The sequence below is a fragment of the Centroberyx gerrardi genome, chromosome 20, assembly GCF_048128805.1.
Source record: "Centroberyx gerrardi isolate f3 chromosome 20, fCenGer3.hap1.cur.20231027, whole genome shotgun sequence".
Classification (NCBI taxonomy): domain Eukaryota; kingdom Metazoa; phylum Chordata; class Actinopteri; order Beryciformes; family Berycidae; genus Centroberyx; species Centroberyx gerrardi.
The window spans coordinates 8395826-8423195 of NC_136016.1; the positions used below are offsets into that span (position 1 = coordinate 8395826).

General features: G+C 46.1%; 3 protein-coding genes across 5 annotated transcripts in view; 1 reads left to right on the forward strand and 2 right to left on the reverse strand.

Moving 5' to 3' along the window:
* Nucleotides 1-834: 834 nt before the first annotated feature.
* On the reverse strand, nt 835-3135 carry hpdl (4-hydroxyphenylpyruvate dioxygenase-like). Its single transcript, XM_071907896.2, has 5 exons — nt 2465-3135; nt 2208-2374; nt 1959-2110; nt 1275-1402; nt 835-1136 (listed from the first exon to the last, which is right to left on the reverse strand). Exons 1-5 carry the CDS (start codon nt 3133-3135, stop codon nt 935-937), a joined length of 1320 nt encoding a protein of 439 aa, XP_071763997.1. The 3' UTR covers nt 835-934.
* Nucleotides 3136-4342: 1207 nt separating this feature from the next.
* Nucleotides 4343-17442, forward strand: zranb1a (zinc finger, RAN-binding domain containing 1a). The gene is made up of 10 exons (XM_071907807.2): nt 4343-4632; nt 5158-6007; nt 9268-9455; nt 10538-10691; nt 11686-11757; nt 12777-12975; nt 13709-13829; nt 14951-15080; nt 16049-16278; nt 16443-17442. Exons 2-10 carry the CDS (start codon nt 5179-5181, stop codon nt 16656-16658), a joined length of 2139 nt encoding a protein of 712 aa, XP_071763908.1. The 5' UTR covers nt 4343-4632; nt 5158-5178; the 3' UTR covers nt 16659-17442.
* Nucleotides 17443-18848: 1406 nt separating this feature from the next.
* Nucleotides 18849-27370, reverse strand: part of ctbp2l (C-terminal binding protein 2, like) — an 83396-nt gene continuing 74874 nt past the window's right edge. For 2 of the 3 annotated variants that reach the window (XM_071907701.2, XM_071907698.2), the window contains 5 exons: nt 26951-27165; nt 24720-24850; nt 23289-23416; nt 22505-22622; nt 18849-20899 (listed from right to left, as the gene is read on the reverse strand). In XM_071907701.2, the coding sequence (XP_071763802.1) occupies nt 20719-20899; nt 22505-22622; nt 23289-23416; nt 24720-24850; nt 26951-27165 (773 nt within the window). In that variant the 3' untranslated portion in view covers nt 18849-20718. Of the gene's footprint in view, nt 20900-21855; nt 21931-22504; nt 22623-23288; nt 23417-24719; nt 24851-26950; nt 27166-27370 lie in introns of all 3 variants that reach the window. The other variant, XM_078290843.1, reaches the window with a different exon arrangement.

Genomic DNA, 27370 nt, shown 5'->3' on the forward strand with positions numbered 1-27370 from the left:
TAGCTTACAAGCATTTGAAAGAGGTGCAGCTGTTCCATCAGTAACTGCTCATGAGCGACTCCAACTGTGTAAGCTGGGGATCTGCATGAGTAAAGTATTTTAGAACAGAGGTGCTGACCTGGGACAAGTTTCTGTCTTGTATGGTAATGCCACCTAACTAATAATCTTAAATCAGGCTTCCTATTCTTCCAGATTTCGCAAATATGAGCCCAGGTTCTGCGTGAGTAATGTTTCTCAGGATACAGTAGAGGCACAAATCTAGCATCACTGGTCAGATCAAGTGCACACATGACTATACATTTAATGACGAAGTGGTGAGCCTCATTCCTTTAAGACACTGACGGCTTTCAGTGAAGATGAAACAGAGAGGGCCTGATGCTCTGAAGTTTGGCCCACCCACGTTCTATGAAACACAGAGAGCACATTGTCTCTGGCAGAGTAATTGTTCTTCATGGTCTCCTGTGAATGACAGATTTATTCAAGAACAGTTGGTCTGGAGTTATTTGGCTGGTTATGCCAATTTGCTTTGATACAGTGAAGACAAAGACGTACTTATAATGCAACTTCAAGTGTATTTTCAGAATAACATTTCGTGTACACCATGTCACTTTTCCCTTTTTGTACCACTTTGTTCAGTGCGGTTTTATCTCTTTGGTCAGTTCAGTCATGCTTAAAAGGTACAAATGTGCAACATGTAACCTCTGAGATTCAACAGCAAATCCATTATCAACATACAGCACACTGAAGTCAACATTTTACAAAGCACTATATATATATATATATATATATATATATGTGTATTTATATATATATATATATATATATATATATATATGACAATTTCCCCCAATAAGTGCTCTCTCGTATATAAATAAAAGAAAAAGCCATAAATAAAATAACTTGATGCTGTGTCAGTTAAAAATGCTCCAAGTGGCTAACGTTGAGCAGTTTGCACATTTTTTGGAGTGCTCTCTCCTTGAGACTCTCCCCTTTCATGCTCCATGTAGGCCTGCACCGACCTCCACAGCGCTCGGATGTTCCCCTCGCCGAAGCCCGACGCCCCCCTCCGCTCTATCAGCTCGAGGAAGAAGGTGTCCTCCGCAAAGATGGGCTTGGTGAACACCTGGAGGAGGTATCTGGAACAAGACGATAACCAGGTAAGGACACCAAGCCGGTCTACTAGGATAACCAGACCTTGAGGCACACTTTGACTTGACACCTACACTACCAACATGGATTCAACAGGACACGTATGACAATATACGGCCTCTCACCTTCTGCTTTCGCTGGAAGCTGTGTGTGGCGAGGGATCTTGGCGCAGGTCTGTGTCCAGGAGAATGCCATGCTGGGCCAGCATCTGGGGGTTGTGTCCTGCCTCCTCTATCTCCTGCTGTTTGCCCACCTGTCACAGCACAGAGGACAGGTAGAGCGGTTGCTAACCACAGTGGCAGAAATAACACGTGTTTGCAAATAGCGCTCATATCCGTTAGATGCCATTAGACTTGCAGAACTAATGTAATAATCTCCTACAGGTGCTGCTTTACACAAAGGCCGTAACGGTGCCGACTGACAATTTGAAAGCGATAAACTCTATTTGCTACTATACAAAACTCAGCAGCTGTAAGGTTCTCCGCAGGACTTTGTGAGGAGGTGGTGCTGGAAACCGTTTCAAACAAATGATCATTTTATTGAAGTGATTCATTGCAGATTTGGCTGTTTGCAAATTTTACAAGGTGGAGTTACAAGTTCAAAAGCGAGTGCAGCAGTGCAATTTCACTATTACAGAGAACCTTGATGTTGTAATGTGTGGCTGTAATTTGCCTCCCATTACATTCTGCAATCTAATGTTCAACTTGGTGATTAATGCGTGGACCAGGTCTTGTAGTAACTGAGTCATTGTTGGCCTGTTTTGTGTGGGAGCTGAGTCAGTGTGAGATTCTTGTAAGTGTCAGGCAAACCTCGGTGTAGTAGGTGGGAGGAGGGGAGAAGAACTGCACACCGGCTTCAGCCATTGTATGCGCAGTAGAGACGATGTCTTGTGTGTACAGTCCGATGTGCTGGATCCCCGGACCCATGTGCTGCTCCAGGAAGGTGTCGACCTGGTTCCTGCCTGAAACAAGTACATGCACAAACAACACAGAACAGGTTAGAATATAATAAATGATGGTGGAAAGTGCAGACTCCTTCCTCGTAAGATGGATTGTTACCTTGTTCAGGTAGCGATTCTGCAATGACAAACTTGCAGTCGGGCTCTTTTTTACCCACGAAGGGAAGTGTGATTCCCGCTTTGCTGCATTTCCAATACTCCATTGCAGTAAGACGCAGTCCAATGCCATCCTGGTTTAGGACATAACCTTCATCCACATCTTCATTACTACTCAGGAGAACAAAACAGGCAACTGTATCATTCACGAGTCATGTTGAACAGAATAGAGAACAGACTTGCAATGAAACGGTTCCTCACCTGTCAATGAAAAACCTCTGAAAGCCAAACAGCCTCTCGTACCACTGCATGACCTGCGGGGTTGTTTTCCTCGGACAAGCATAGGTGATGTGGTCAAAATGTGTGACGGGACAAGATCTGCTGTTGCTCACGGTTTCAATGTCGTCAAACCCAGGTAAGAAGCTCCCCTCGTATTTAGTCCTGTCAATAAGCGTGTGGCACACATTTCCCACAATGGACTTGACCACCGAGTAGGTGACGAGCCCCCTCTCGTCCCGAACCGCCGTGGGAGGCACCAGGAAGTCGCAGCCCTGGTCGCGAAGAGCCTTGAATGACCTTTCCACATCCTCCACCTCGAAACACACATTGCACGCGGTATCCACGGAGTACTGTGGACTGACATCGTAAAGACACTTCATATACTTGTCCTTGTCGCATTTCCCCACGTTGTCCCGGTTTGGGTCAGGAGAGTATTTGGCTAGTTCCCCATTCAATCTCAGAGTAGGCTGCTTTGATCTCTCGTTCACGACGAATACCGCCGCTCCTTTTCTGAAAGCCAGCTGCCTGGACCTGCCGGTCAGTCTGGCTGCAAACAGATCAAACTTGAATTTAGAGACGAGGTCGTGAGCTATTTTATCCACGTTTGAAACGTGGAGTGAAATGTGATGCAACCGGCTCAAGTAGGCTGCCATGTTTGTTCTGTGACGCGTTGGACAGGAGGCGTGTCCAAAAGCAACTACATTGTTTACAAAATAAAAATGAAGACAATAGGTTACTATGATCAAAATAATTTCCCTAATCGTACTCTATAGTCTATTTTTGTATCTCATATGGTGTCACTATAATATGCTATGATATTCCTGTAGGATGTATTATATATAATTTTGCTGTGATATTTGTATCGTAATCTTTCACAACTCTATAATAGACAGCTCTTTTTCGTAAGGATTTACCCCAATATTTATTAAATAACCAGTGGCGCAGTGGTAAATGAAAGGTAGATAAAGTCTGACATCCAGTCGTTATCATCATAAGGCAAACAACCACCGATCTAAACAAAAATCATATTGTCAGAACATCATTATTAATTTTTATATAATTTGTGTTTGTTTGTTTTTTCCCTTAAAAGAGCCTGTCTTCATATAACTTCCATCACTTTGATACTACTTGCTATGATGTGTAGGCCTACTATGATGAAATATTGTAAAGATTTATGTCAGCCTAAAAAGGTGGGTAAACTCAACTATTCTGCAAATAAAATGGTGCATAATATGAGTTTAGGTGGGGTTACTCCCCACTACACCCGTGTAGATAATGTCTTACTTACAAAATCAAAGGACATCTTTTTATTCCACATTATGAATAGTGACGCTGGACGCTTTACGTGTTCCTTGTAAGCTCGTACTTTTGAAATCCCAAATTGTAAATCCAATTTGTCGCGCATTAAGTGTTTTTTTTTTAAAAATAATAACACGATGAACTAAACTTTAAACAAATAGGAACAATATAATTGTACAGCAATACTAATTATTTGCATAGAATAGTAAGAATAGCATATAACATAAAATACATCAATTTACCATTAGTTGTCGACACGGTTTCCATGCTATCTGTGACTGTCCATAAACGTCAAATCTCGGCAACTCGGGTTTCATAGAAAACATCCCCTTTCCCAGTCCTATGTACCATTTTGGTTGGTCAATGAGTTTCTCTCAAATCGTAATCTCTTCTTCTTCTCCTCCTTGCTAGTTTTTGGGCACTTGTAATCTCAACATTTCCGATAGTACTGGAAGGCAACATAGTACTTTCCTGATCCAATCGCATTGTGCGCTGAGCTCGATGATTGGTGACGAAGCCTGCCTGTGCTCTGCTAGCGTTTATTTTGGCTCTGCTACTCATTTGTCTCCCTGTCGCCGCCATTAAACAACACCGAGGCGATGTAAACCATGGAGTGTGGCGGATTTGCAACATGATTCAAGGCAGACAGAGGCTTTGCCAAGGTGTGGTTTATTCTGCAAGAGGTTAATGTGTCTAGAAAGGTAAACATGTGAGAGAACAAAGGGGTCCAAATAACTTGGATCGGGAAAGGTTTGATAGAGCAGGAGGAGGAGGACTGGACAGGGAGGGTTTGTTGTGGTTTTCAGCAGTAACGTTAACGTTACCAGAGAAAAGAGCACAGCTGCGAAACGGTAAGAGTTTGCCATTTTGAGCTTTTTTTAAAAATAAATTCCAATATTTTTCTCGCGCATTGATTCTATGTATAATGAAATGTTTGATTAGTTGTTAAAGTTGACTAAGCTAGCTGGTTAGCTAGCTAGCTAGCATGCAAGCTAAAGCTAAGAAGTCTAACCTTATTACTAACTGTCGTTAGTTAACGCAATAAAGCTACCAGTCACGTGAATCAAGGCTGTTACCGCGCTCAATAATGTTGCCGATGATAAACAGCTGGCAGGCAATTTTAGTTATTCAATCACAACGCAATTTCAGCCTGCCAATGTCATAGAAGATGACCAACCAGTTACAGCAGTTTATGAGTTGCTGGGCAAAGTACATACATCGCTTACCCAGGAGAAGTCCATGAAGTCTCTACGTTTGATTTGGCTTCATTAAAAATGTACCGTTAGTTCTCCAGTATTTATTGACCTCGGAGTGGATCCACAATGCGAATATAGTTTTTGTTTATGCCCATCTCTGGTTGTGATTTATCAATACAGCTTGACCTAAGGGAAGGATCCATGATGACAGACCAGAGGATGAAATGGTCCTGTGACTATTGCACCTATGAAAACTGGCCCTCTGCAGTTAAGTGCACCATGTGCCGTGCGCAGAGGTCCAGGGGTCCCATCATCACAGAGGAACCCTACAAAAGCAGCCCCAATCTGGATCCTGGCCTGGAGTGGGACCCTCCCAGGACTCAGAGCGGCAGCGGCCTCCTCATCTGCCCAGACTCCAGTGCCAGGCCCAGGGTCAAGCCAGCCAGCACTGCTGAGACCACTAATAAGTGGTCCTGTCAGATGTGCACCTACCTGAACTGGCCGCGGGCCATCCGCTGCACACAGTGCCTGGGCCAGCGCCAGAGGACCTGCAGCCCCACTGAGTCCCCCCAGACCTCAGGCTCCAATGCAGGCTGCCGCCCTGCACCCCAGCCCCCCGTGGACCCCTGTGAGAAGTACAACGACAGGAACAGACTCAACACCCACCAGCAGCACTGGACATGCACAGGTTGCACTTACCAGAACTTGCCCAAGACCAGGAAGTGCGTGGTGTGCGACCACCCCAAGCCCAACAACCAGGAAGCCATAGAGTTGGCAGAATCTGCGGAGCCATCACCCATTATCAATGAGCAGGACAGGGCGAGGTGGAGTTGCAGTGGGGGCCAGGGCCTGAGGAGGTCCCCTCCTACCTCCAAGAGGGAGGTGGAGGTCAAAATGGACTTCCAGAGGATAGAGCTAGCAGCTGGAGCCATGAGCAGCAAAGAGGAGCAAGAGGTCGACTTCAAAAAGCTAAAGCAGATTAAAAACCGAATGAGAAAAACAGACTGGCTGTTTCTCAATGCTTGTGCTGGTGAGTTATTTATTTATGCATCATTACCCATCATTCCCCCGTTCTTGGCATGATGTAGTGATTCATTCTGGTCAGTGCGTTCCTTAATGATATGATTACAATTAGTCAAGGCCTTGACTAGGCGTGGTTATGTGTGAGAATCCTTATGTCCTTATTCCCCTCTCTATGACTCACCTGAATAGTCCTATTGGTACAAAAACTCCCTGTTCTTGTCCCATTATTGCCTTGGTAACAACGTTTCTATTGTAATGCTATCATTTATTTCCCTCCGTGATGTCATGCTCTGTGATAACAGAGCGAGATGCTCCAGTCCATCGGCAATAGTTTTATTGTTTTGGTCCCAGTAGTGATAGATTCAGTTTCCTCTTAGTTCCTTTTGTTACTGTGCAGACGGTGACCTCACTCTTCCTAGGTCTAGGTTCGATAGTAGTGTGAACCATTTGGTGTTTTGTTGATGAATGACAACATATGTGTCATTGTTTAGACTCCAAACTTTAGAGTACACTATAATAGAACAGGAATTTTGAACTGTATTTGTAAGTAAGACAGCGGCTTGGCAAGCCCTGTCCTGACTATAGTAAATATGAGAGATTTTATTTCACTAGGTGTTTGCTGGTGGAAGCTGTCCACTGTAGTGAGATGATACTTGTCATTACCAGAGCACAAATGGTGCTGAATTGCAGTGTAATGAAGATGCATCAGCAAGTAGCTAAATGCCTAGTAGGAATTTGATCCGACTCCCCACTGAACGCCCGTGTGTCTGCCTGTCCTCGCTGTGCCACTGAGAGTGTCTTTGAGAGAGTGAGAGGGTGTGAGTGCTTCCTGGCCGGTGGGGATGAATGGGCCGTCTGGGCAGCAGAGTGAGAGTGGAGCCCCTGGACCAGAGACTTTCCCCTGGCTCGCGGTCAACAGACCCTGTAAACAGTGGTGCTTATGTGCTGAGCCAGGCACCCAGGAGGCAAAAATAGCCTTGACAAGACATGAGCATCAGTCAAAAAAACAAACACAAAACATGAACACAGCACATGATCAGCGTCCTCCTGACCTTCGCACTGATTGCCCCACTCCTGTCTCTGCCTGGTTGTGGTGTTTGCTGTTGAGGAATAGAAAACATTATTTTAAGGGTCACAGTGAGCCACAGTGAGCTTATTCACTAATGTCCCACATCTGCCTGGCATTATGCTATATACTTTTTGTTTATGCCATGGGAGCTGAGTTGTTTCAGTCATGTTACATGCGCTACATTTGTGCTCTTCAAAGTGAGATCACGGTGTTTGTCGATGGAGGAAACGCTTGAGCCAAGCAGCCCATTATGGCCAAGCCAAGCACTTCCTCAGGTCTCAGAACTTGATCTCACGTCGCTCTACTGTTCCCCACATTTCAAGTCTGATGTTGTTTCAGTGCTGCTTATTTGGGCCCAAATCGGATGATCCCATTGATTCTAGTTTTCCGCAAAAGGAAGCAGACACTGTTTGTGTAATATTGTTCCTTTGTTTCACTATGCCAGCAAAGACTGTAACCAGCACGTCTTCCTGTTGCAGAGAATATGAGCCTGTATAAAAACATTATACTAACATTTTTGTGTTGCTCATGGCCGGTGTTACACAAGTGAAGTTGTGTACAATTTTCCAAGCTTGATTATGAAAAAGGTCATTGAGGAACTCTGTTTGTTTGCCTTAGAGCACTGAAAATGATCTTGTTGATCAGCAATAGCTGATTTTCGAGGCTGTACTCTCTGGTTATCTAAGCTAAAAAATGGCATCCACCCACGGCTACACGATTCCAGCTAAAATGATAAACCCAATTATTTTTCTAGATATTGTGATCATGAATATATTAATTATGATTATTGCTGATTTTGGCAACAAAGCTATTATACTAAAGTTTTTGCATCTTAACTACTTTAGCCTACAGCAATCATTCAAAATGAAATGAAGTTAAATGATGAAATTTTAATCTAAAATTATGATACAAGATTAATTGTTCAGCCGAATCCACATACCTTTCCAATGAAGCTCACAGTATCCTTCAACTTTTCTTATGAGATCTCAAACATGACACTTGCTATAATGCATCCACAATCATTTGGCATCTATTTATGGAGCTGTGTTTGCAAAATGCCACCCAGCACGAGTAAAAGGAGACAGGATGTTCTTGGCACGTTCCAGTCCAGGTCCTCTCAAGGTAACTTGTCATAACTCTCCTCTACGCTGCCAGAGAATGTCCTCACACAGGCAGTCTGTTAAAATTAGCCTGCGCTTCAGCATTCGCCGTGCTACCTCTGCCTCTCATTTCAGTCATAACAGATGTTGAGACCCGGGCCTCGGGAGGGGGGAAGCACAGAGTTAATGTGCACAAACTGTCCTCCGTCTGGCGCGGCTCTCTGATTGCTAGCTGTTTTAAGCTACGCTGCTCTGACTTTCCTGCTCTGTAGAAGCCTGATAGGGTGGTAACTGTTCTCACACTGGGCCGGCCAGTGGCTACATCTAGAACCGTTTGCCCCAGAGGTCATATCTGAATTATGGCTTGACGTCAAGGGCTAGAGATCCCCGCTCACTCTGCATGCTTCTCGCGTTTAGCTCTTTTTCTCCGCTTGACGCATTAGGAATTTGCCACGCAAATTCCCCCCAGATTTTAATATTAATTGGTAGTGACTAGGAACAGTATGATGTGTATTCACAGTTTGATGGATGATTCTGTAGTGCTTTTAATGAACATGACAAGCCGTCTGTTACATCTTGCTTTTCATTACATGCAGGCGGACATAGTGCTGGAGCGGTTTCAAAAGCCAGCTTAATCCATTCCCAAAGCACAGGCCTGTTTGAAAAGGATTCTCATTTCTGTCTACAAAATTAAGAATTTTTGCCTTGCAGATGTATTTGAAAGGGAGACAGAGGTGTTTGGCATAGTAGATTTGCATGTATTGTTATGCCTCATGATGGAGTGGCAGCCTGACAGCAGTGGTCGCCTGGCACCGGAGCGATGACAGGTGCTTAATGTAAATCGTTGTTTTCAGGGAACAGCCTCCCTACCCTTGTTCCTTGAGCATGAAATTTAAACACTGTGGTTGTGTGTCACCCCATCTATGTCAAACCTGACAGTCTTGGGGAAGCAGGTCCCGGTGTGTTCAGTCAGCTGCCTGCGTGGATACCATACAGAATGACTGAACCAGTAGAGTAAGACACTGATCCATCTGTGCCGTCTTAATGCCAACATGCGTTTCCCACTCTCTGACCTCGCTTTCTCCCTCTGTGCTGCAGGCGTGGTAGAGGGAGACCTGGCGGCGATAGAGGCCTACAAGTCGTCTGGTGGCGACATCGCCCGGCAGCTCACCGCTGACGAGGTGCGCCTTCTCAACCGGTCTTCGGCGTTTGACGCAGGCTTCACCCTGGTCCACTTGGCCATCCGCTTCCAGAGGCAGGACATGCTGGCCATCCTCCTCACAGAGGTAAGCTTGCCTGTAGATGGGGTAGAGGGGAGAGGGCTATGTTTTCACCACCACACCGGAAAGGGATTAAGAGGCACCAACTCTCAAATGCGCAGCGCCTATATGGTTTTCAGTAATGCCATCTCCTTTGAGGAACCGGAGCCGTTAATATACGTTGAGCCAATTTAACAGGTTGTCCATTCATTCAATCCCTTCTGCACGCACCTCTGTACGCACACATGCATGCACTAAAAGCTCGTATTAGCAGAATGAATAATGGCATTTTCTAAGAAGATGATGCAATTTTAGCCTTCTAAAAATGAATAGGTAACTAGTGATTTTGTGTCTTTCTTGGGGGATTCATCACTCTGCACACACAAGTTGGGTAGCATTCAAAAGCCAAACAATCAGGGTGGGCAAAACACCTAAGAGGAAGTCGGAAGTGCTCCTCTAACTGTTCAAGGGTATTCGAATGTTATTCTGTGCTTCTGTATTTCAAACACGTAGGCCTATCATTGTTAAGGCCCAGAGTGGACAATATATAGCCCATATAATGTCTATAATTACAGGAGTAGTGCACTTTGAGGATTAGCTAGAGGATTAGCCAGGCTGCAATCCTGCCATTGGTCTCTAATGGACGTGATGCCATAGAGCTGATGCGGTATGCAGGGAGGGCGGGCAGTGATTAGGAAAGACATGGAAGGCCACACAGTGACACAAGTGACTGTGGTTGGACGGAGACAATAGATGGCCTGTGTACTGCCTCCATGTAGGGAGTAATGCCATTGGCATTCTGCAAACAGACATGACAGTGTTTGATCTTCAGTATTGTGAATATTTACAAGGATATTGCACTAAAGTATTTCTACAAGAATAGTAACCTGACGTTAAAAAAAAACTCCTCATGAACCATTGTCCCTTTTTTTTTTTTTTTTTTTTTCCTGTCAAATATGATCGGTCTCTCGTTCTGTAAACTCCAAAATTGAAACTTATGCTTATGTCTTATGTGCCTCAAGCATCCATTCACCCTCATGCTAGTGTTTTTGCCTCTAGCCTCCATTAATGAGTGTGTGTGTGTGTGTGCGTGTGTGTGTGTCTCCCAGGTGAACCAGCAGGCAGCTAAGTGCATTCCCTCCATGGTTTGCCCAGAGCTGACAGAACAGATCCGCAGGGAGATTGCGGCCTCGCTGCACCAGCGCAAGGGAGACTTCGCCTGTTACTTCCTCACTGACCTGGTCACCTTCACCCTGCCTGCAGGTGATCACTCTGCCCACTAACTTTTGACATCACTTATTGGCCTTTATTCTATATATCAGTTTAACCCCACCCCAATTTAGCCGTACAGAGATTTAGCTTCAGCGGCCCCTGTTGCCAGAAAAAAGTTCTAAAAGCTTGTCCTCTAGCCTTATTAAACACCCGAGTCAACCAACACTCACCCACCCACCATTCAGTCTTAACATTAGTCTCAACGCTACTTGATGTCCTTAGATGAGGATTGACGCTGAACATTACAAGCTGCATTTACTCTGCCAAGGCAAAATGGGGGGGGGGAGAATCTGTCTTGTGATTTTGGGATTATATTCATAATTCAATTTCACGCCCATCTGTAGGATTTTCCTCCGAATGATATAAATGTGCACCATTTCAGTGAGCGATCTTGACTGTTTTTTTTTCCCCTTCCACCCGAGAATTGGAAAAATGACGGTCAGCCTTGTAGCGCCGCATTTCTCGGAGAAACGGCAGCTCGTTGTCCCTGTGGCGTAATGTCTTCGCTGAAATGACATGCACTTTGCTTTTCAGAGCTACTAGTTGTATTCCGTTTCAGAGCCGCCAATGCCGCTGGGATGAAAGATTATGTAGGGTTCACTGGTAGATTTTAATTTTTTTTTGTGTGTGTGTTATGCCAAGTATTTCTGTGCAGACTGAACTTGGCCCCAGGCCAGCTGCAGGGCTCTCTTTCTGTGTGTCTCTTTCAGACAAAGCCAGTGCCATTCACTATTGAGCCAGAGAATAGCCACCAGTGTTCTCGCTCTGTGTGTACAGTTCAATACACACAGAAACACAACATGCTGTACAGAGCTCATGTTTACAGTGTGCCATTGACGAAATGTCAACCGCTGAATGGAATCACAAAAGCCATCCCCTCTGTGTGTCATTACTGTAGCCGTTTGTCTTGCCTCTGGTGCAGTGGAGTCATTAGCAGGTTATAATAAGCATGAAAATACAATACTTTTCCCATGTCTCTTTGCAGATATAGAGGACCTGCCACCTGCTGTCCAAGAGAAGCTGTTTGATGAGGTGTTGGATCGCGATGTACAGAAAGGTACCCAACATTCACACACAATCTTATCTGCACCTGTCCCTAACCCGCATTCATTCAAGTCCAGTCTTAAACTCTGCACGAATCTAGATTTGTTGTGTAATTCCTGACGTGGGTATCGGCTATCTGACTTGTGGCCTGGCTGTGCGTGGGCGAACACAGTACATCAGCCCGGCTCAGATGTGCCGGTAAAGAGAGGGAGGGGCTCACGTCTAGGAGCCTCAATCTGCCGCTCTGTTCTCCTGTCGCCAACCAGCCCGCCACCTCCTGCCTCACTCTTCTCTTCCCACTCTAATTAGGCTAATTGAGCTTTCTCGTTTCCCTCCCACGCACTTATCCAGCGACACTCCCAGGACTTCACCGTGTCTGTGTGTGAGTGGGTGGGTGAGCGCGTGCATACATGTGCATGGTGTGCATCCTCCCACTGCCTGTCTTGAGTATTGTACTGCAGGTCTCAGAGGAGTCTTGCGACCTATTTAAGCTTTCATAAACTGGGTTACAGGGGAGAGATGTTCTGGGTTTGGTCGTTTGCATAGGGAATGGTTGAGGAATGAGTAAGGGCGTGTTAAACCGCCTTGGTAGAAAAACCGCTGAAAATGATGCTCACTTTGTTTCCATAACGACTACCTGCAGTAGCTGCCACCATCTGCAACTCTCGCAGCGCAGCCAATGTGCTCCCATACTCGCTCTTTGTGATCCACTATCAACTTTCCAACCATTACTTTCGTTATGGTTGCTGTTGTCATAAATTGTCCACTGCCTAGTAGTATGAAACCCAGTCGTCTTTGTTGTGATGGTCAGCTCACAATGTGTTCTCATCTCCACTCACTCCGCTCTGTCCACCTTGCGGCCGCTCCCTCTATTTACTGTAAAAAAAAAAAAAGGTTGCTGGCAGTTTGACAAAAGCAAAATAGCGTAAGCACGGCCTAATAGAATTATTGAGTGGCTAACAATGTCACCTGTCTTCCTGCTGTGTCCCTACCCCCCACCCCTCTGTGTTGGTGTGTCTGTCTGTCGTATAGAGTTGGAAGAGGAGTCCCCTGTAATCAACTGGTCTCTGGAGCTGGGCACGCGCCTAGACAGTCGGCTGTATGCCTTGTGGAACCGCACAGCCGGGGACTGTCTGCTCGACTCTGTACTACAGGCCACCTGGGGCATCTACGACAAGGACTCTGTCCTCCGCAAGACCCTCCACGACAGCCTGCACGACTGCTCACACTGGTGAGACACCAGGCTTCCCCCTGAACAGGCTCCCTGTGGTCCCTGAAATTCTGGAAAACTCACTGAATTTGAAAAAAGATAAAACTGAATGAAACTAGCTCCACTCACTGCAGTTATAGCTTTGAAAGTCCAAACTGCTGTATTTGCTGTTGCTGTATTTCACTCTTTAGATATGACTTGACTAACAGTGCCATTGCAGTCATGCCCTGCTGGGAGTCGTTCTGTAGTTTGATTTGACTACAGGCTCAATCATCAAAGGACCTCTACCTCAATATATTTACATACTTCCCTCACACAGTCAAATACGGGAGATTTGGGTACTTGGTAAATAAGGGATGATCTCCTCCAGTGTGTGTTTCAATTGTACTGTGTATGACTGTGTTTAGTATGTGTACGCAGGGTGTCTGCAAAGCCTTTAAAAAGTAATGTTTTAAGCTGAATTATCTAAATTCAAAGCCTTAAAAGGTCTTACATATGGTTATGCATTGCGTTTGAATTTTAGATATGAAATACTGTTTCATAGGTATTGAAAATGTTTTCTCTGGACTACTTTTCTTGTGAAAAATCTCCTTGGTTGCACAGACTTACACTACAGCTACTTTTTTCCTACTCAAGCTTATTTTGGGGGTGAAACTGGTCCAAAATTGGCATTGACAAAATCTTTAAAAGTCTTCAATGTAACTTTCAGAAGTCACCCTGGTAATGGATGCGTTCTTTTGTGATGGTTTTGTAGGTTTTATTCCCGCTGGAAGGAGTGGGAGTCGTGGTACTCACAGAGCTTCGGCCTGCACTTCTCCCTGCGAGAGGAGCAGTGGCAGGAGGACTGGGCCTTCATCCTCTCTCTGGCCAGCCAGGTAATTACGAGGTTTCTAGTCTTCTGACCTACTCTCTTCCTCCCTCCAAAATCAATTGGAAAAATGGAGAATGCGCAAGTATGGTGTGGGAGGCGTGTGTGTGATCAAGGGGAGAGTTTTCAAGGGGTTATGAGCGGACAGGACTTAAATTGTAGTGAGGAACAGGGGATTAATATGTGTAGTCGAAGTCGTCAAGGATAGACTCGCATTAGGTGAGGAGAGAGAGTGCGAACAGTGGCAGTCAAGGATAGTTGGCTGGGATATGCGTTGTAAAAGCATGTCAAGGAGGAAGTGAGGACATCAAATCAAGGATAATCCATTAAGGAGTGTTGCACGAAACGGAGCGGAGAGAAAGAGACAGAGATGGAGAGACAGAGACAGAGGGGACTCAAAGACGCAAAGACAGATCTGTGGAAGATGGATTGTGTGAGAACAAATAGCTGAGCAGGAGGAAGAGGGAGGACATAAGCAATTAAGATAGATCCACTAAGATGTAGTCGTAGGCTGACAGCTCATCTGCCCGGCTGGCACGCCTGCTGATGCAGCACTCCTTCCCAACATGTGACCCGGGGATTACAGGCATTTAGCTGGGGGAGCCACTCCACCGGCAGTATAAACAAACACTACAAAAGCTACCATGCGATCTCCGTCTGAGGCTTCGACAGTGAGCGAGCGACGCAATCCGAGGGATAAGATCAGCCTTTGTATCCCTTAGGTGTGGATGACTTTGAAGTCCCCTTTTAACATGAAACGTTATTGCTGCTGTATCTAAGATCAGTTATGCAATCTGCTTTAAAGATTACATATAATGCATTTCCGCTGTATCAGATGGTACAATAGAGAGGTGGGGGGTAGCATGAGATAAACGTCAGGAGACTGAAGCAAACCTGCAGTGTTGTGAGTTCATAGTATGCGCCTCGGCCCCCTGAGGTGTCAGGACGTCCCGAGTTCTGCAGTACAATGACAGTGCCTGCCAGCCACTGTTCTCCGCCCCCCTTCACTGTTTTTAGTTGTCCGAATATTGAATATACAATTGCAAAAGTACATACGGTATGATTACATCTACTTCATCACCAATCACTTATGCATTGTATCCTTTTTGATGTCTTTTTCCCACGCAGCCCGGGGCCAGCCTGGAGCAGACCCACATTTTTGTTCTTGCACACATTCTTCGCAGACCGATCATAGTCTACGGAGTGAAATACTTCAAGAGTTTCCGTGGGGAAACGTTAGGCTACACACGTTTTCAAGGTGAGCCGGTGTTGGGGTAAACCTGGAGATTTTGAAAAGATATTGTTACACTTAAATGGTCACTTATATACGGGCTATGTGCTTATAGTTCTGTACCTGAAATGTTTGACGTTTCTATAAGTCAGTATACTGACTGTGGACCTGTAAAAGACATTAATTCCTTCATGGGTTTGGCTATAGGATTCTAACTCGATACACTTGGACCATAGCATGAAATGAGGCCCCTAATCACATCACATGTGGTCTGTGGTTATTTTTGCCTGCCCATAGCCTCTTTTATAACAAGCTAGAGAAGAACAAGCTAGAGTTTTATATGAAAGCTAGGGGGCCCAGAGCTGGGGATTCATAGCTGCTATGTAACACAGACATAAAATATCTTGATCCAAGTCAGTCTATTGTACTGCCTGGAATGTAATTTGGACAAAACATAACCACCGATGACTCGGTACACACCCATTAAAATCAATGCAAACTCCAGTAGCTCACTGAGCAGCGTAAAGTAATGAAAAGAGAATGAGCTACGATGAGCTGGAGTGGGTGTAGCACAGTGCCATGGCTCCAGTCTGCATTGCAGGCTAATTGGCCAGTGTTTGTTAGTGTGCGTCTGGAGCAGGAAGCGGGCCCAGCAGAAGCCAAGTCACGCAGGAGGAGGGAGGGAGGGCGTATTCATGGAAAAGCAGGGCACCAGGCTGCACCAGGGAGCGCAGAGCCGCTCTCCCTCCTCACTGCGCACAATGGGCCAGTTGTTTTCCCTCAGCTGGAACGCCGCCACTGCTGGTGTCACGTCAGATACTAGATGGCGCTTGGCCCCGAGCGGCATTCACACACAGTGTAATTTGAGAGTAAAACTGCAGGGCCCGTTCCGTCCAGGCGGCTCGAGTGTCAGGGACTGGGGCTTTTGTTGCGGCCCGCGGTAGTTCCCAGCCGGTCCGACGACGTCTGAAACCCGTGTGTGTGTGTCTTTTCAGGTGTGTACCTGCCTCTGTTATGGGAGCAGAGTTTCTGCTGGAAGAGCCCCATCGCCCTGGGCTACACGCGGGGCCACTTCTCGGCCCTGGTGGCCATGGAGAACGACGGCTACGACAATCGCGGCGCTGGCGCCAACCTCAACACGGACGACGACGTCACGGTCACCTTCTTGCCACTAGTGGACAGCGAGAGGAAGCTGCTGCACATTCACTTCCTGTCTGCACAAGAGGTACGGATCGATCCCGAGTGCTGTCGCTGTGCGTGTCACGTAGCGGATGTTTCCTCGAGAACGAACTTCGTGATGTACGACTGCGGCGGCGGGTAGTTTCATGTCTTTAAATATGTTTCAGTCTTGTCCCACGATGAGTAATGCAGTGTTTGTCTGTGACTCAGATGGGCAACGAGGAGCAGCAGGAGAAGCTACTGAGGGAATGGCTGGACTGCTGCGTGACAGAAGGAGGCATGCTGGCAGCCATGCAGAAGAGCTCCCGCCACCGTAACCACCCCCTGGTCACCCAGATGGTGGAGAAGTGGTTGGACAGATACCGCCAGATCCGCCCCTGCGCCTCTCTCTCTGACGGAGAGGAGGAGGAGGATGAAGACGAGTGAGGGAGGGAGAGAGAGAGCTGGTAACTAGGAGACTGGACACCCACTGTGGCTCGTGGGCTCTGGAAGAGTACCTTACTATCAAGATATTTTTTTTTTTTTTTCCTTACCCCAAATTGTAAATCTTTAACTTGTAATAATGCATGTGTTCTGTAAGCTTTGTGATAGAAAAGAAAATACCAGCACCAAGGAACAGAATCCCCATTATTTCTCCTATGAAAGCACATTCGGTCTGCTTTCCTCTTAGTTCGCACTCGCAAAGCTCGACCAGAGAGAAATGCTAGTACATATAGGAAAATATATTTAAGGAAATCCCGAAGCCGCACTTGCTGGGAAATGTTATTTACAGAATTGCCTGACAGAAATTTTGCTTAAAACCGAGAGCATTATAATCCTTGTGTGTCTATTAAGGTTTAAAGAGCACCGATTTTTCCTGATTGTTAATCCCGTTGCAAGCCTTCTGCAAACCCCCTTCTAAGGTTGGATTCTATTTATTTGTTTAGGAGAGTTAGCGCGCAGAGGCAAGACCTTTATTCTGCCCCCGTTTTCGTTTGTGTTTCGTTTGATTCATGCAATCTTGAAGAATTTTATGTTGCACAGGTATACATACATTCTGTGAGAGAAAAAAAAAACTGTACAAGTTTACTGACATTTTTATGTGTGATTTAGTACCTCATTTTGATGTTAGAGTGGGTGGCGGTGATGCTGGTGGGGGAACGAGAAAACCAAACACTCTGCCTCTTTCTATGGAGTGCATTAACATTAAATTTGACTCACTCACATCCTCCTTGTTGTCATTTGCATGTTTTTTCATCTCCAGTTCCCATGTGTTTGGGTTGGTGGTGCCAGGACTGTTGTGTTTGACTGTCGCTCCAGTCTGTGATTTTTTTTTTTACCATTACTAAAAATAATCCATACAAAACACATTGAGTCATATATTAGAGAGCAATGTTCCAAAAAGTTTGATTTAGCAATTTGATAATTGATGAATACCAATATGAAGATGAATGCTGCCAATTGAAGCACAATGGATGACCTCAGTACACACAGACACAGTCAATAATGCACACACACACATACTCTAAACAGACTTTAAGATTAACTAGACTAAGACTAGATTAACTCATTTAGTGTTGTCTGTAAATCTTTTCTCAAAGCAAATGAAAAAAAATTTTAAATTGTTGAATCAAGTTTAATTTTCGCAGTGATCTATCTTATTCTGCCTCATTTCGAAGTACTAACACTCGTTTCTAAAAAATTCCCCCAAAAATCTTAGGAAAATAAGATTTTAAGACCTAACTCCCATGTTAAGGTGGAAACTTTTTGCAGTGTGGGGCAGAAACCTATACTTAGAGAACATTTTCGTTAAGAAGAGCAATGTATAATGTTATTTTGGGAAGAATTAGGCCAACATCACTTTAACCCACTCATCGCAAACGATGATGCAAAAACCTAATACAAAATTGCTCCCTCCATTATAAGGAAGGTGTAAAGGTGAATAGCACAGGTACAAGATGAGGTTGTGGCTCTCCCATCCACAGCTGAGAGGGATGTGACACATGGCTGCTCCTCTTCTGTCTCCTCCTGACCTCTCCGGATCATGTTCATCTGCTCGGCACACACACACACACACACACCAATCTCTCAGATCTTTTTTTTCACTGCTGAAATTCAATGGAGATACATCTTGACCTTAAAACTTAATTGACCATCTGTACAAGTCTTACAGTACCTCCCACACATTCCCACAACTACAGTATAAACTTTTTTTTATCAGCGATGGATGTCATCAAAGTTGTTTTAGCTGTAGTAGCCAACGTTTCCTTTTTCCCATGGGAGCCTCTCTTGCGTTTGAGTTAATTTTCAAAGGGTTCCAGTCTTTTGTGGTATATTTTAATGGGTCATGTGGGTCCAAATGGAAAAACTCTGCTTATTTTCAAAACTCAGTGCTGGCAGATGTACAAGTCAGAAATCTGGTCCATGCTGCAATTCATTTTCTTTCAATCCTCTGAGTTGCCCCCTTATCAGGGCTTGTTGATATATGGCGCCCCCTAGTGACAGAAGCTCAAACTAGATGCATCCTGGAGGATTTAATGAATGGCATTTCATAATGAGTAATAAAAAGAATGTAAAACCTACTACATAGAGGGGATATCAAGTATCGATCATCAAGCAAGCAGTCAGTACAGACAGTTGGTTCTCAGAATTGTATCTTTTATTTGAACTGCACTGAATGCTAAATGTTCACCTTGTACAAGAAACAAATACAAATACTCACACTAAAAACAAAACATACTGCTGGCTGCCTCTTCTGCTATTGTTGGGACACTAAGTAGGAGTTTTGCTATTGCTCTTACAGAGAACAGGATGCCCCAAAGAACCTGGCCTTCAATAGAACAAAGAAAATATAAGAAGGAGAGAGAGAGAGAGAGAGAGAGGGTGGATCACATAGGACTATGGTTATAGGAACATTTAACTAGGCAATACAAATCTAACAGGACTCTTCAAAACTCTTTTTAACACCAAAAACATGGGATGCGTCTTGTATATAAAAATACCACAATGGAGAGGATGAGGGAAGAGAGAAAATATCCAGACTACCCAGATTAGTAATTTCTTTTTTTTTTTTTTTTTCCTCAAGACAAAATTTTGGGAATAAACAATATCTGCAAAAAAGTGTTTTCCTGAGTCATTAAGGAATGAAGTTTGCTTTAACCCTTTCCTGTCCGCGGAGGTGTGAAGTGTGCTCGGCCGTGGCCGCTGTCCGAGGGAGGGGGGCGGCGCCATCTGTCTTCTGCTGCCATCAGCGTGGAAAGTAAAGAGAGCTTGTCCGCTGGTCGTCAGTCGTCATCACAAACGTCCGCTCCCATCAACACAGACGAAGAATCAGAGATGCAGTGTCCTCTTGACAAAGTCTTTTTTTTTTTACTTTGTTTAGTACTGAATGACACATTACCACTTCTTATGAACTAAAAAAAACAAAACAAGTCAAACACAGTCCTTCACTTCACTCAGAGCTGCCGACTCCCTCTTAACTCACATAAACTCGTATCAGGTAGCAAATGCAGTCAAATATATAGAGTGAATGTTTTGAGTGCTTGCCGCTGACGGCTTGATATTGACTTTATTCACAACAGTCGTGACAATGAGACTCCTAGGCTATGAAAGTTGCCCTCTGGGGTTGCATACCTGTAACCGACAAGTGCGACACACACCGTAGTTGACATAATATTGTCAGGAAAGGGTTAAAACCCACTCTCTAGATTACTATTACTGATGAGCAATCTTGTCTTTTCCTTTTTGTTTGATGAATGATAAATATATATAAGTCGATAATCCATTTTTAGTCTCATTTCTGCCTTTCACACTCAAGATCGAACAAAAGAAAAATATTCTCTTCTGAGGCATAATACAGAATGGACTGGGGGGAGGGGGGGGGGGGCTAAACAGTACACATTAGTTACATAAGGGGGTGGGGTGGGAGGGTGGAGGAGGGCTTGGGGAAGGGATGGGAAGAGGGTGGGAGGGTAGGGGGGTAAGGAGGGGGGGGTCGGGGGAATAAGGTCCAGTAGCACATGATGTCAAAAGTTTTTTCTCTTGTTCTCCCATTGGTGTGTCAAGATGCGGGCCTACTTTTCCCATGAGCTCTGAGGTGGAGGAGGGGGGTGGGGGGGGGCGGGGGCGGGACAGAGTCTCATCGCGCGGCGGCTGGCAAGTCTATCCCGGAGCGCTAAAAACCACTGGACTCTGTTTCCAGAATGACAGGCATGTCCCAAAGAAGAAGGAAAAAAAAACCAAAAAACAAACATCATCATCAAAGAGTAAAGTTGGTACGGAACCCAAAGAGACAGAGAGAGTAAAAACTAAAACGTTAAAAGTACAAATTCGCCCGGGACACTTCGCTCGTTCCCGGCTGCTGACTGAGTGACAGGCAGCCGCTTATGTTTCACTGTCTCTTGGTCCCAGTTGGTCGGTTCGCTTTGTAATCGGTCGGTTGCTTGGTGGCGTTCGAGTGTTGACTGGTCGGATGAGAGGTCGCCGTCGCGTCTCGTCTCGTCTGCTGCTATTGCTCGGTGAGGTGCTCTCTGGTCTCGCCGTGTTTGGAGGGCTGGTTGGGCGACGGGGCCTGGGAGGGGTGTGTCCCAGAGGGCAGGGTGTGGGCGATGGGCACTCCCCCCGGCACCATGCCCTCTAACGCCCCGGGGATGCCGCCCGGAGCCACTCCGACCACACCCGGCGGGTACCTGGTGACGGGGAAGCCCACAGGTTAGAGTCACAGACAGGCCGGCGGGCACAGACAGAGAGGGCAACCGCCTCTCTGTCGACACGACAAAGGGTTGTATCACTGACCGCTAGGGGCGAAACCCAGTGACTCACAGCTTGACTAGCCCACATCCCCAACACCATGAAAGACAGGATTCTCTAACAGATCTGACATTAGGGCTGAAAGATATTGAGCAAAAATCTAATTGCGATTATTTGACAGAATATTGCAGTTTTTCTTGTCCTACAATTTTTTAGAACTTCAAAATTGTTTAAAGAAATGTGATTTTGTTAAAAAAAATAGATGTCAGAGTATGATGAAAGGTTTTCACCAATATTGTACTTGATTCATGGACCAAAGATTACCTGCAGCTCTAAAACACCTTGAAATTAGACCTTAGAAATCAATTTTGGATGCTGCTCTCTCTTAAGCAATTAACTGCAGCCTCTGCAATTTGGAAATTGCTTAAGTTCATATTGCGCATATTGCATTTTTTTTTTTTCTGATTGTTTTTGTTCAGCTCTACCTGACATCTAGTGCTAAAGCATTACAATGAGTAAGCAATATCCTGGCAAACACCTTTACCGAGGGAAATTCACACCGACACCATTCAACAAAACAGGGGAAAAGGATGATGCAGTTCAGAGCAGCCCGACCCAACAGAACATAACAGCCCAGAACCCAGAAGAAGGAAAACCACGAAGCATGACTCCATCCATGAAGGTGAAAGGACTCCATGTGAATGGCGACACGTCATGCTTACTGGACACTCCAAACCCACATTCGCTACCACCTCTACTTATACCCAGATGAGTACTGGGGACTGGACAGGGGGGTTATAGAGGGGGGACACAGCATTGGCACACAGTAGATCAGGTGAGAGGGTCTATCCGGGACCGGCAGACAGAGGCTGTCGGCCCGGATGGTTGTATTTACCTGCTCCTGATCTAGGCATTAATTTTGTCTTGGGGGACACCGGTTGTTAGGGCCGGAAGAGTTTGGTTCACTTGGCTGTGTGAGAGAAGCACATGGAGGCGGACATGCTGAGATCAGAAAGGGCCCACAATGGGATATTGGTGGAAAGGGAGAGCTACCCTACCCACTACTACTATAGAGGTGAGTTAGGGGGGGGGGGGGGGGGGCACTGATAGGTTCATTGATAAGACATTGTTAAGCAACCAAATGTTTGTGACTTGAACAAAACAGAATGGAACAGACTGAATATCGGCAAGCAGATAAAAGAAAACGTGAAATTAACATGGTGCTTTTCTCATTAATATATCAGTGGGAAATTAGTTGTGACAGCGCATTCTAATGATAGCAACAAAAACAACTGTCACCATTACAAACCCCAATAATCTGCTTAAGACATTGCTCCAGTTTGACACATACTGAGCACAATTCCCTTTAGAGGGTTTCCAAGGAAATAATGAAATATACCGAAAAGAAGCAGTTTAAAGGAGCTATGGGATGCGATGCTGACGACAATTCATTTGATGATATATTTAGAGAAAATCCGACACAGGTCAGCTTTAAATAAGATGTTTGAGGCGGCGCGGCGGCGGTTGGCGTGTCCGTGCCCTACCTGTAGGCTGCGCCGTTGAGCTCAGGGTGAACGCCTGGCTGGTCCATCACTGCCCACGGTGCTGTGGTGACAAAGAACTCCTTGTTGACGCAGTTTCTTAGGCTGTCAGGGATACGGCCTGTAATGCGAGCAGAACCCCCCCCACCACCACACACACACACACACACACACACACACACACACACACACACAGACATAGTTAACAGCGATAGAGCGCGCCCACATAAATCACGCACACTAAAAGGCCATAACTTGTTGCAGGGGATGAAAAGACCAGAAAGACGCCTATGCGTTAATGAGTTCGGCCTGACAAACATATCTGGCTTGGATACACAAACGCAAATTAAGATCATTTAACAATGTGGATGTTATCAGGGAGGCCAACCCCTGGGCTCGGCTCGGCTCTGCTCCGCTGTGCATTGGGAGGCTAATGATGACATCTATTAAGAGGTCCAGATTTAATAACGGCTGCCCGGGGCCTATTGAAGTGGAAATGTGACATCTGGGAAAGAAAGACGTGCATCAGATCAGATAGTGGACTGGGTCTGAGGGCGGGGTTGGGGGGCGGGGGGTGGGCGGAGGGGAGGTCGTGGGTGTGAGTAGAAAGCGGTGCAGGGGCTCAGAAGAGGATGAGCTGGAACTGGTAGGTAGAAACCAGAAATAAAATCTGTGTGGCTAAATTTGCATGGATCAGACCCAATCCAATGAGTGTGCCACACTGGAACTGTTGAGTGTGCATGTGTGTGTGTGTGTGTGTGTGTGTGTGTGTGTGGTGACGGCATACCGGTGATGGCTCTTCGGATCTCGGTGGCGGCTGCCTCCCTCATCTCCAGAGAGGCCTGCTCACTGTACCAGGCTGTGTGTGGTGTGCAGATCAGGTTGGGAGCGTCCTTCAGAGGGCCCTGGGCAAAACTGCAATACACACAGAGAGAGAGGTGGAGAAACACACACAATGACAGAGACAAATGTATTAGAGACTGGGGCAAGTAACAAAAGAAAGGCGACCGAAGCTTTTATGATGAATCCAATTAGAAACTTTGAATGGAAAAAAATTCGATTAAACTTCCCCAATATCATAAAAAGGTTTTTACACTCACTTGAAGCGGAAAGTATTTTTGTCTATAAAGAAATTATGTGATAAATAGCGATGGAAACACATTTGTCGAATAAATAATGATGTCAGGTTGGCATGATCGATCCGACAAATTTAATGTCTTTTCTTCTTCCTCCTTTTCCTAAACTTCCTCTCTCTCTCTCCTCTCATCTAGCACTGAAAACAGATACTCTGACTCCCCCTCCTCCTCTTCCTCCATCCTTATAACCCCCTGCCTGGTTGTGTGTGTGTGTGTGTGTGTGTGTGTGTGTGTGTGTGTGTGTGTGTGTGCGGCGCCTCAGCCACGACCTGACCCAGTGTTGTGTGGCGTGGGACGGAGGGCCCGGGTTATGAAACACTCCTCCCTGTTGACATACTGGGTCAGTGGAGCATGAGCGCGCCGCAGCCGGCTCATCAGGCTGGATTTCACAGCCTTCTCAACCAGCCAGTCAGCCGAGCAGCCGGCCAGGAAAGGAGCAGCCTCCCCACTCCCTAACAGCCCTGATGCGTGAACAACACATCAACACCAGTTACCCTCTAAGATGGGGAAACATGGGCCTTAGAAAAAAAAGCAAAAAAAAAAAGCAAAAAAAAAAAAAGCGGTAAACTGGGAGGCGTGTAAAGCTGTTTACCCTCTGCTGAGCGCCGGAGTGCAAATGGAAACGGGGAAGATGGAGAGTACGCGCTGTAGTCGACCCCCCACCCCACCCCAACCCACCTCCCCCCCCTCCCCCTCCTCTCCACCAGCACCTTTAACTGTATTTAGTTTCCTCTTGACAGGAACAGCTAGCTCTCCATCTCCTGTGTGTGGGGTTGGATTCCATCTCTCATTACCGTCAGAGCCCTATAGGGGCCACTTAGCAGAGTATGAGGTGTCTGTAACTCATCATATGTCTGCCACTGTTTCTGCCTTACTGTCTATCTCTTCACCTGTTTCAGGCTCTCCGCCTTGTTGCCTTGCCTGCCTAATCTTTCTAGGCTTTCTTTCCCTTCCTTTCCCTACCCACCTATTTTCCCGTCTGTCCCCGTCTCTCCAAGTGAAGCGTTTATCTATATGGCTTTCATACCTACAGAGTGAACCTGTGATTGTGTGTGTGTGTGTGTGTGTGTGTGTGAGCTCACCTGAAGGGCTCCGTCTCGTGGACGTCCAAGGCGGCTCCGCGTATCCTTCCCTCCTTCAAGGCCTGGGCCAGGGCCTTCTCATCCACCAGGCCGCCTCGCGCCGCGTTGACCAGGAACGCCCCCTGACGCATCTACGGCACGGGACACACACACACACACACACACACACACAGAGGTACAGTCAGTTATTCACAGATGAAAGATCAAAAGGAGTGAGAGGAACATGAAGGCAGGCTGTGTGTGTGTGTGTGTGTGTGTGTGTAGGCCCCGGCCACACGGGAGCCAATTTGATCTATTTGATCTGAGGCGGGACATCAATCTGGATTGATTGTCGGGGGTTCTCGCTGGCTGCATGTTGGGGGTCTTAACATGTATTACACAGGACAGAGATGGAGGGGGAAAAAAATCCGAGACACCTTTGTTGCGCTGCTGAAAGGTCCATGGGAGACAGACAGCACCTGGGCAAAATACTGTCAGATCTGGGATAGAGAAAAGTCTTTATCTAAAACCAGGAGATGAAATGAAGGATGAGGGATGAGCTGAAAGATGAGGCACCCCAAGAACCCCCACCCCATCCCAGAAAGAAAAAATAAACCCTGCTTGTGAAAAAAAACAAAAAAAACAACAAAAAGTGTAAGAGGGAGAGAAAAAATCAAATGAATATGCTCAGAAGAAAGTAATCCCTTAATCTTGACAAAAGCTGAAATCCAGGGCATGAAAAGCCCTTGCGCTGCCAGGCAGTCTTTTATTAGGCCTTGGTGGTTTTGACACACACAGAGACACACAAACACGCAAACACGCACGCGCACACACATACACACACACATACATACACACACACACGCGCGCGCATACACACATTTCGAATGTAGAAGCTAAGAACGGCTGCCAACATTTTTGGGGAGGAAAGAGAGGAAAGTATTCTTTCATTGTGGCACTTAAGAGGCAGCTGAGGATCTTTAGCTTTGGAGAAGAAACAGAGTTAACTAGGTTAGGCTATTACCCGACACCCACTTTTCTATTACTCTCTTCACATAACACTTCACATCTGACAGCACTCACATCAACCTGCGAGAGAAGAGGAGTGAGAGGCGGAGACAAAGATGGAAAGATACAGCGACTAAAGAGCGAGCAGCAACACGGTGAGACGTCGACGGATAGGAGGGGGGATGCTTCAGCTTGTGCAGTTCCCCCGCTTCCCTGCAGGTGTCACCGCAGGCAGCGCCTGAGTGTGTGTGTGTGTGTGTGCGAGTGTGTTATTGACTCAGAGAACAGCACTTTCCCCTCGCACTGCTCTCAACCCCCTGCTGCGGAGCCTAGTCGATATATTTGCTGTAGCCGTGGGCTGGCGCTAATTGCATTTGACAGAGCAAAGGAATGAATTTGTGTCCAGCTTTGGTGGAGCTTAAGATAAAGAGCTGGGGAATGTGCAGGCAGGAAGGCTGGCTGCTGCACGACGGCCTGTTTCCTCTCTCTCTCTCTCTCTCTCTCTCTCTCCCTCTCTCTCTCTCTCTCTCTCTCTCTCCGGCTGTAATGCTCTTTAGGACAGCCTCCAGGCTGACAGGAGCTGCAATACACCAGGAGCTCTGCTTGTCTACCTGGAGATAGCACTGCTTTAAGCCCAGGTCGGGTCACAGCTGATCAATGGGATGTTTGGCTCTGCTTGGATGACATGGCTGGCATTGGGATAATGTGTACGTGTGTGTGTGTGTGTGTGTGTGCGTGCACGCATGTAGAATGCCTCCCATTCTGTTACACTTCTACACTGAAATCTTAACTGATGATGTTGAGACTGTATCAGCGCATATGTGATTGTCTGTGTTTTTCATTATCTTAAAGCCATTTTGATCTAAAGGCTTATGCTTAAATGCTTGAAATGTGTTTCTTAGACAAATATAAATAGTGAAGTTGATCCTATGTATGAGTTTCTTTCCAAAGCCTTTGCCTTTCCATCAAGGCAAAGGGCGGCTACTTTAAAGAATCTAAAATATAAGATAGTTTTGATTTGTTTAACACTTTTTTGGTCACTGCATAATTCCATTTGTGATATTTCATAGTTTTGATGTCTTTAATATTATTCTAAAATGTGAAAAATAGTAAAAGTAAAGAAAAAATGCGTGTGTCCAAACTTTTGACTGGTAGTGTATGTGTGTCTGTACATCCGCTCTGTAACAATGCTGTGCGTCCCTGAGCCCCGGCCCCCCGGCCCCCCCGGCCCCCCGGCCCCCCACCTGTTTGATGGTGAAGTCGTTGATGAGGTGGTGGTTGTGTTCGTTCAGGTTGCAGTGCAGGGAGACGCAGTCGCTCTGGTACAGCAGGTCCTGCAGGGTGTAGACGCGCTGGACGCCCAGCGAGCGCTCCAGGCCGTCCTGCAGGTAGGGGTCGTAGAAGATGACGTTGAAGCCGAAAACCTTGGCCCGCACCGCCACCGCCTGGCCCGAGCGGCCTGAGGACGGACACACAGAAAGAAAGAAGAGGAGGGAGAAGTTTATTTATGTACACAGGCAAGGGGAGAGAGAATGTACACTGGTCCATTAAAAGGTTAACATTGTAGGCATTTAGCTGCATTCCTGTGACCATACAGTGATCATGTAAGAGCTAAGAAAGTACTAAGAAAACAAAGAAAAGGAGCTAAAGAGAGAGATAGGAGA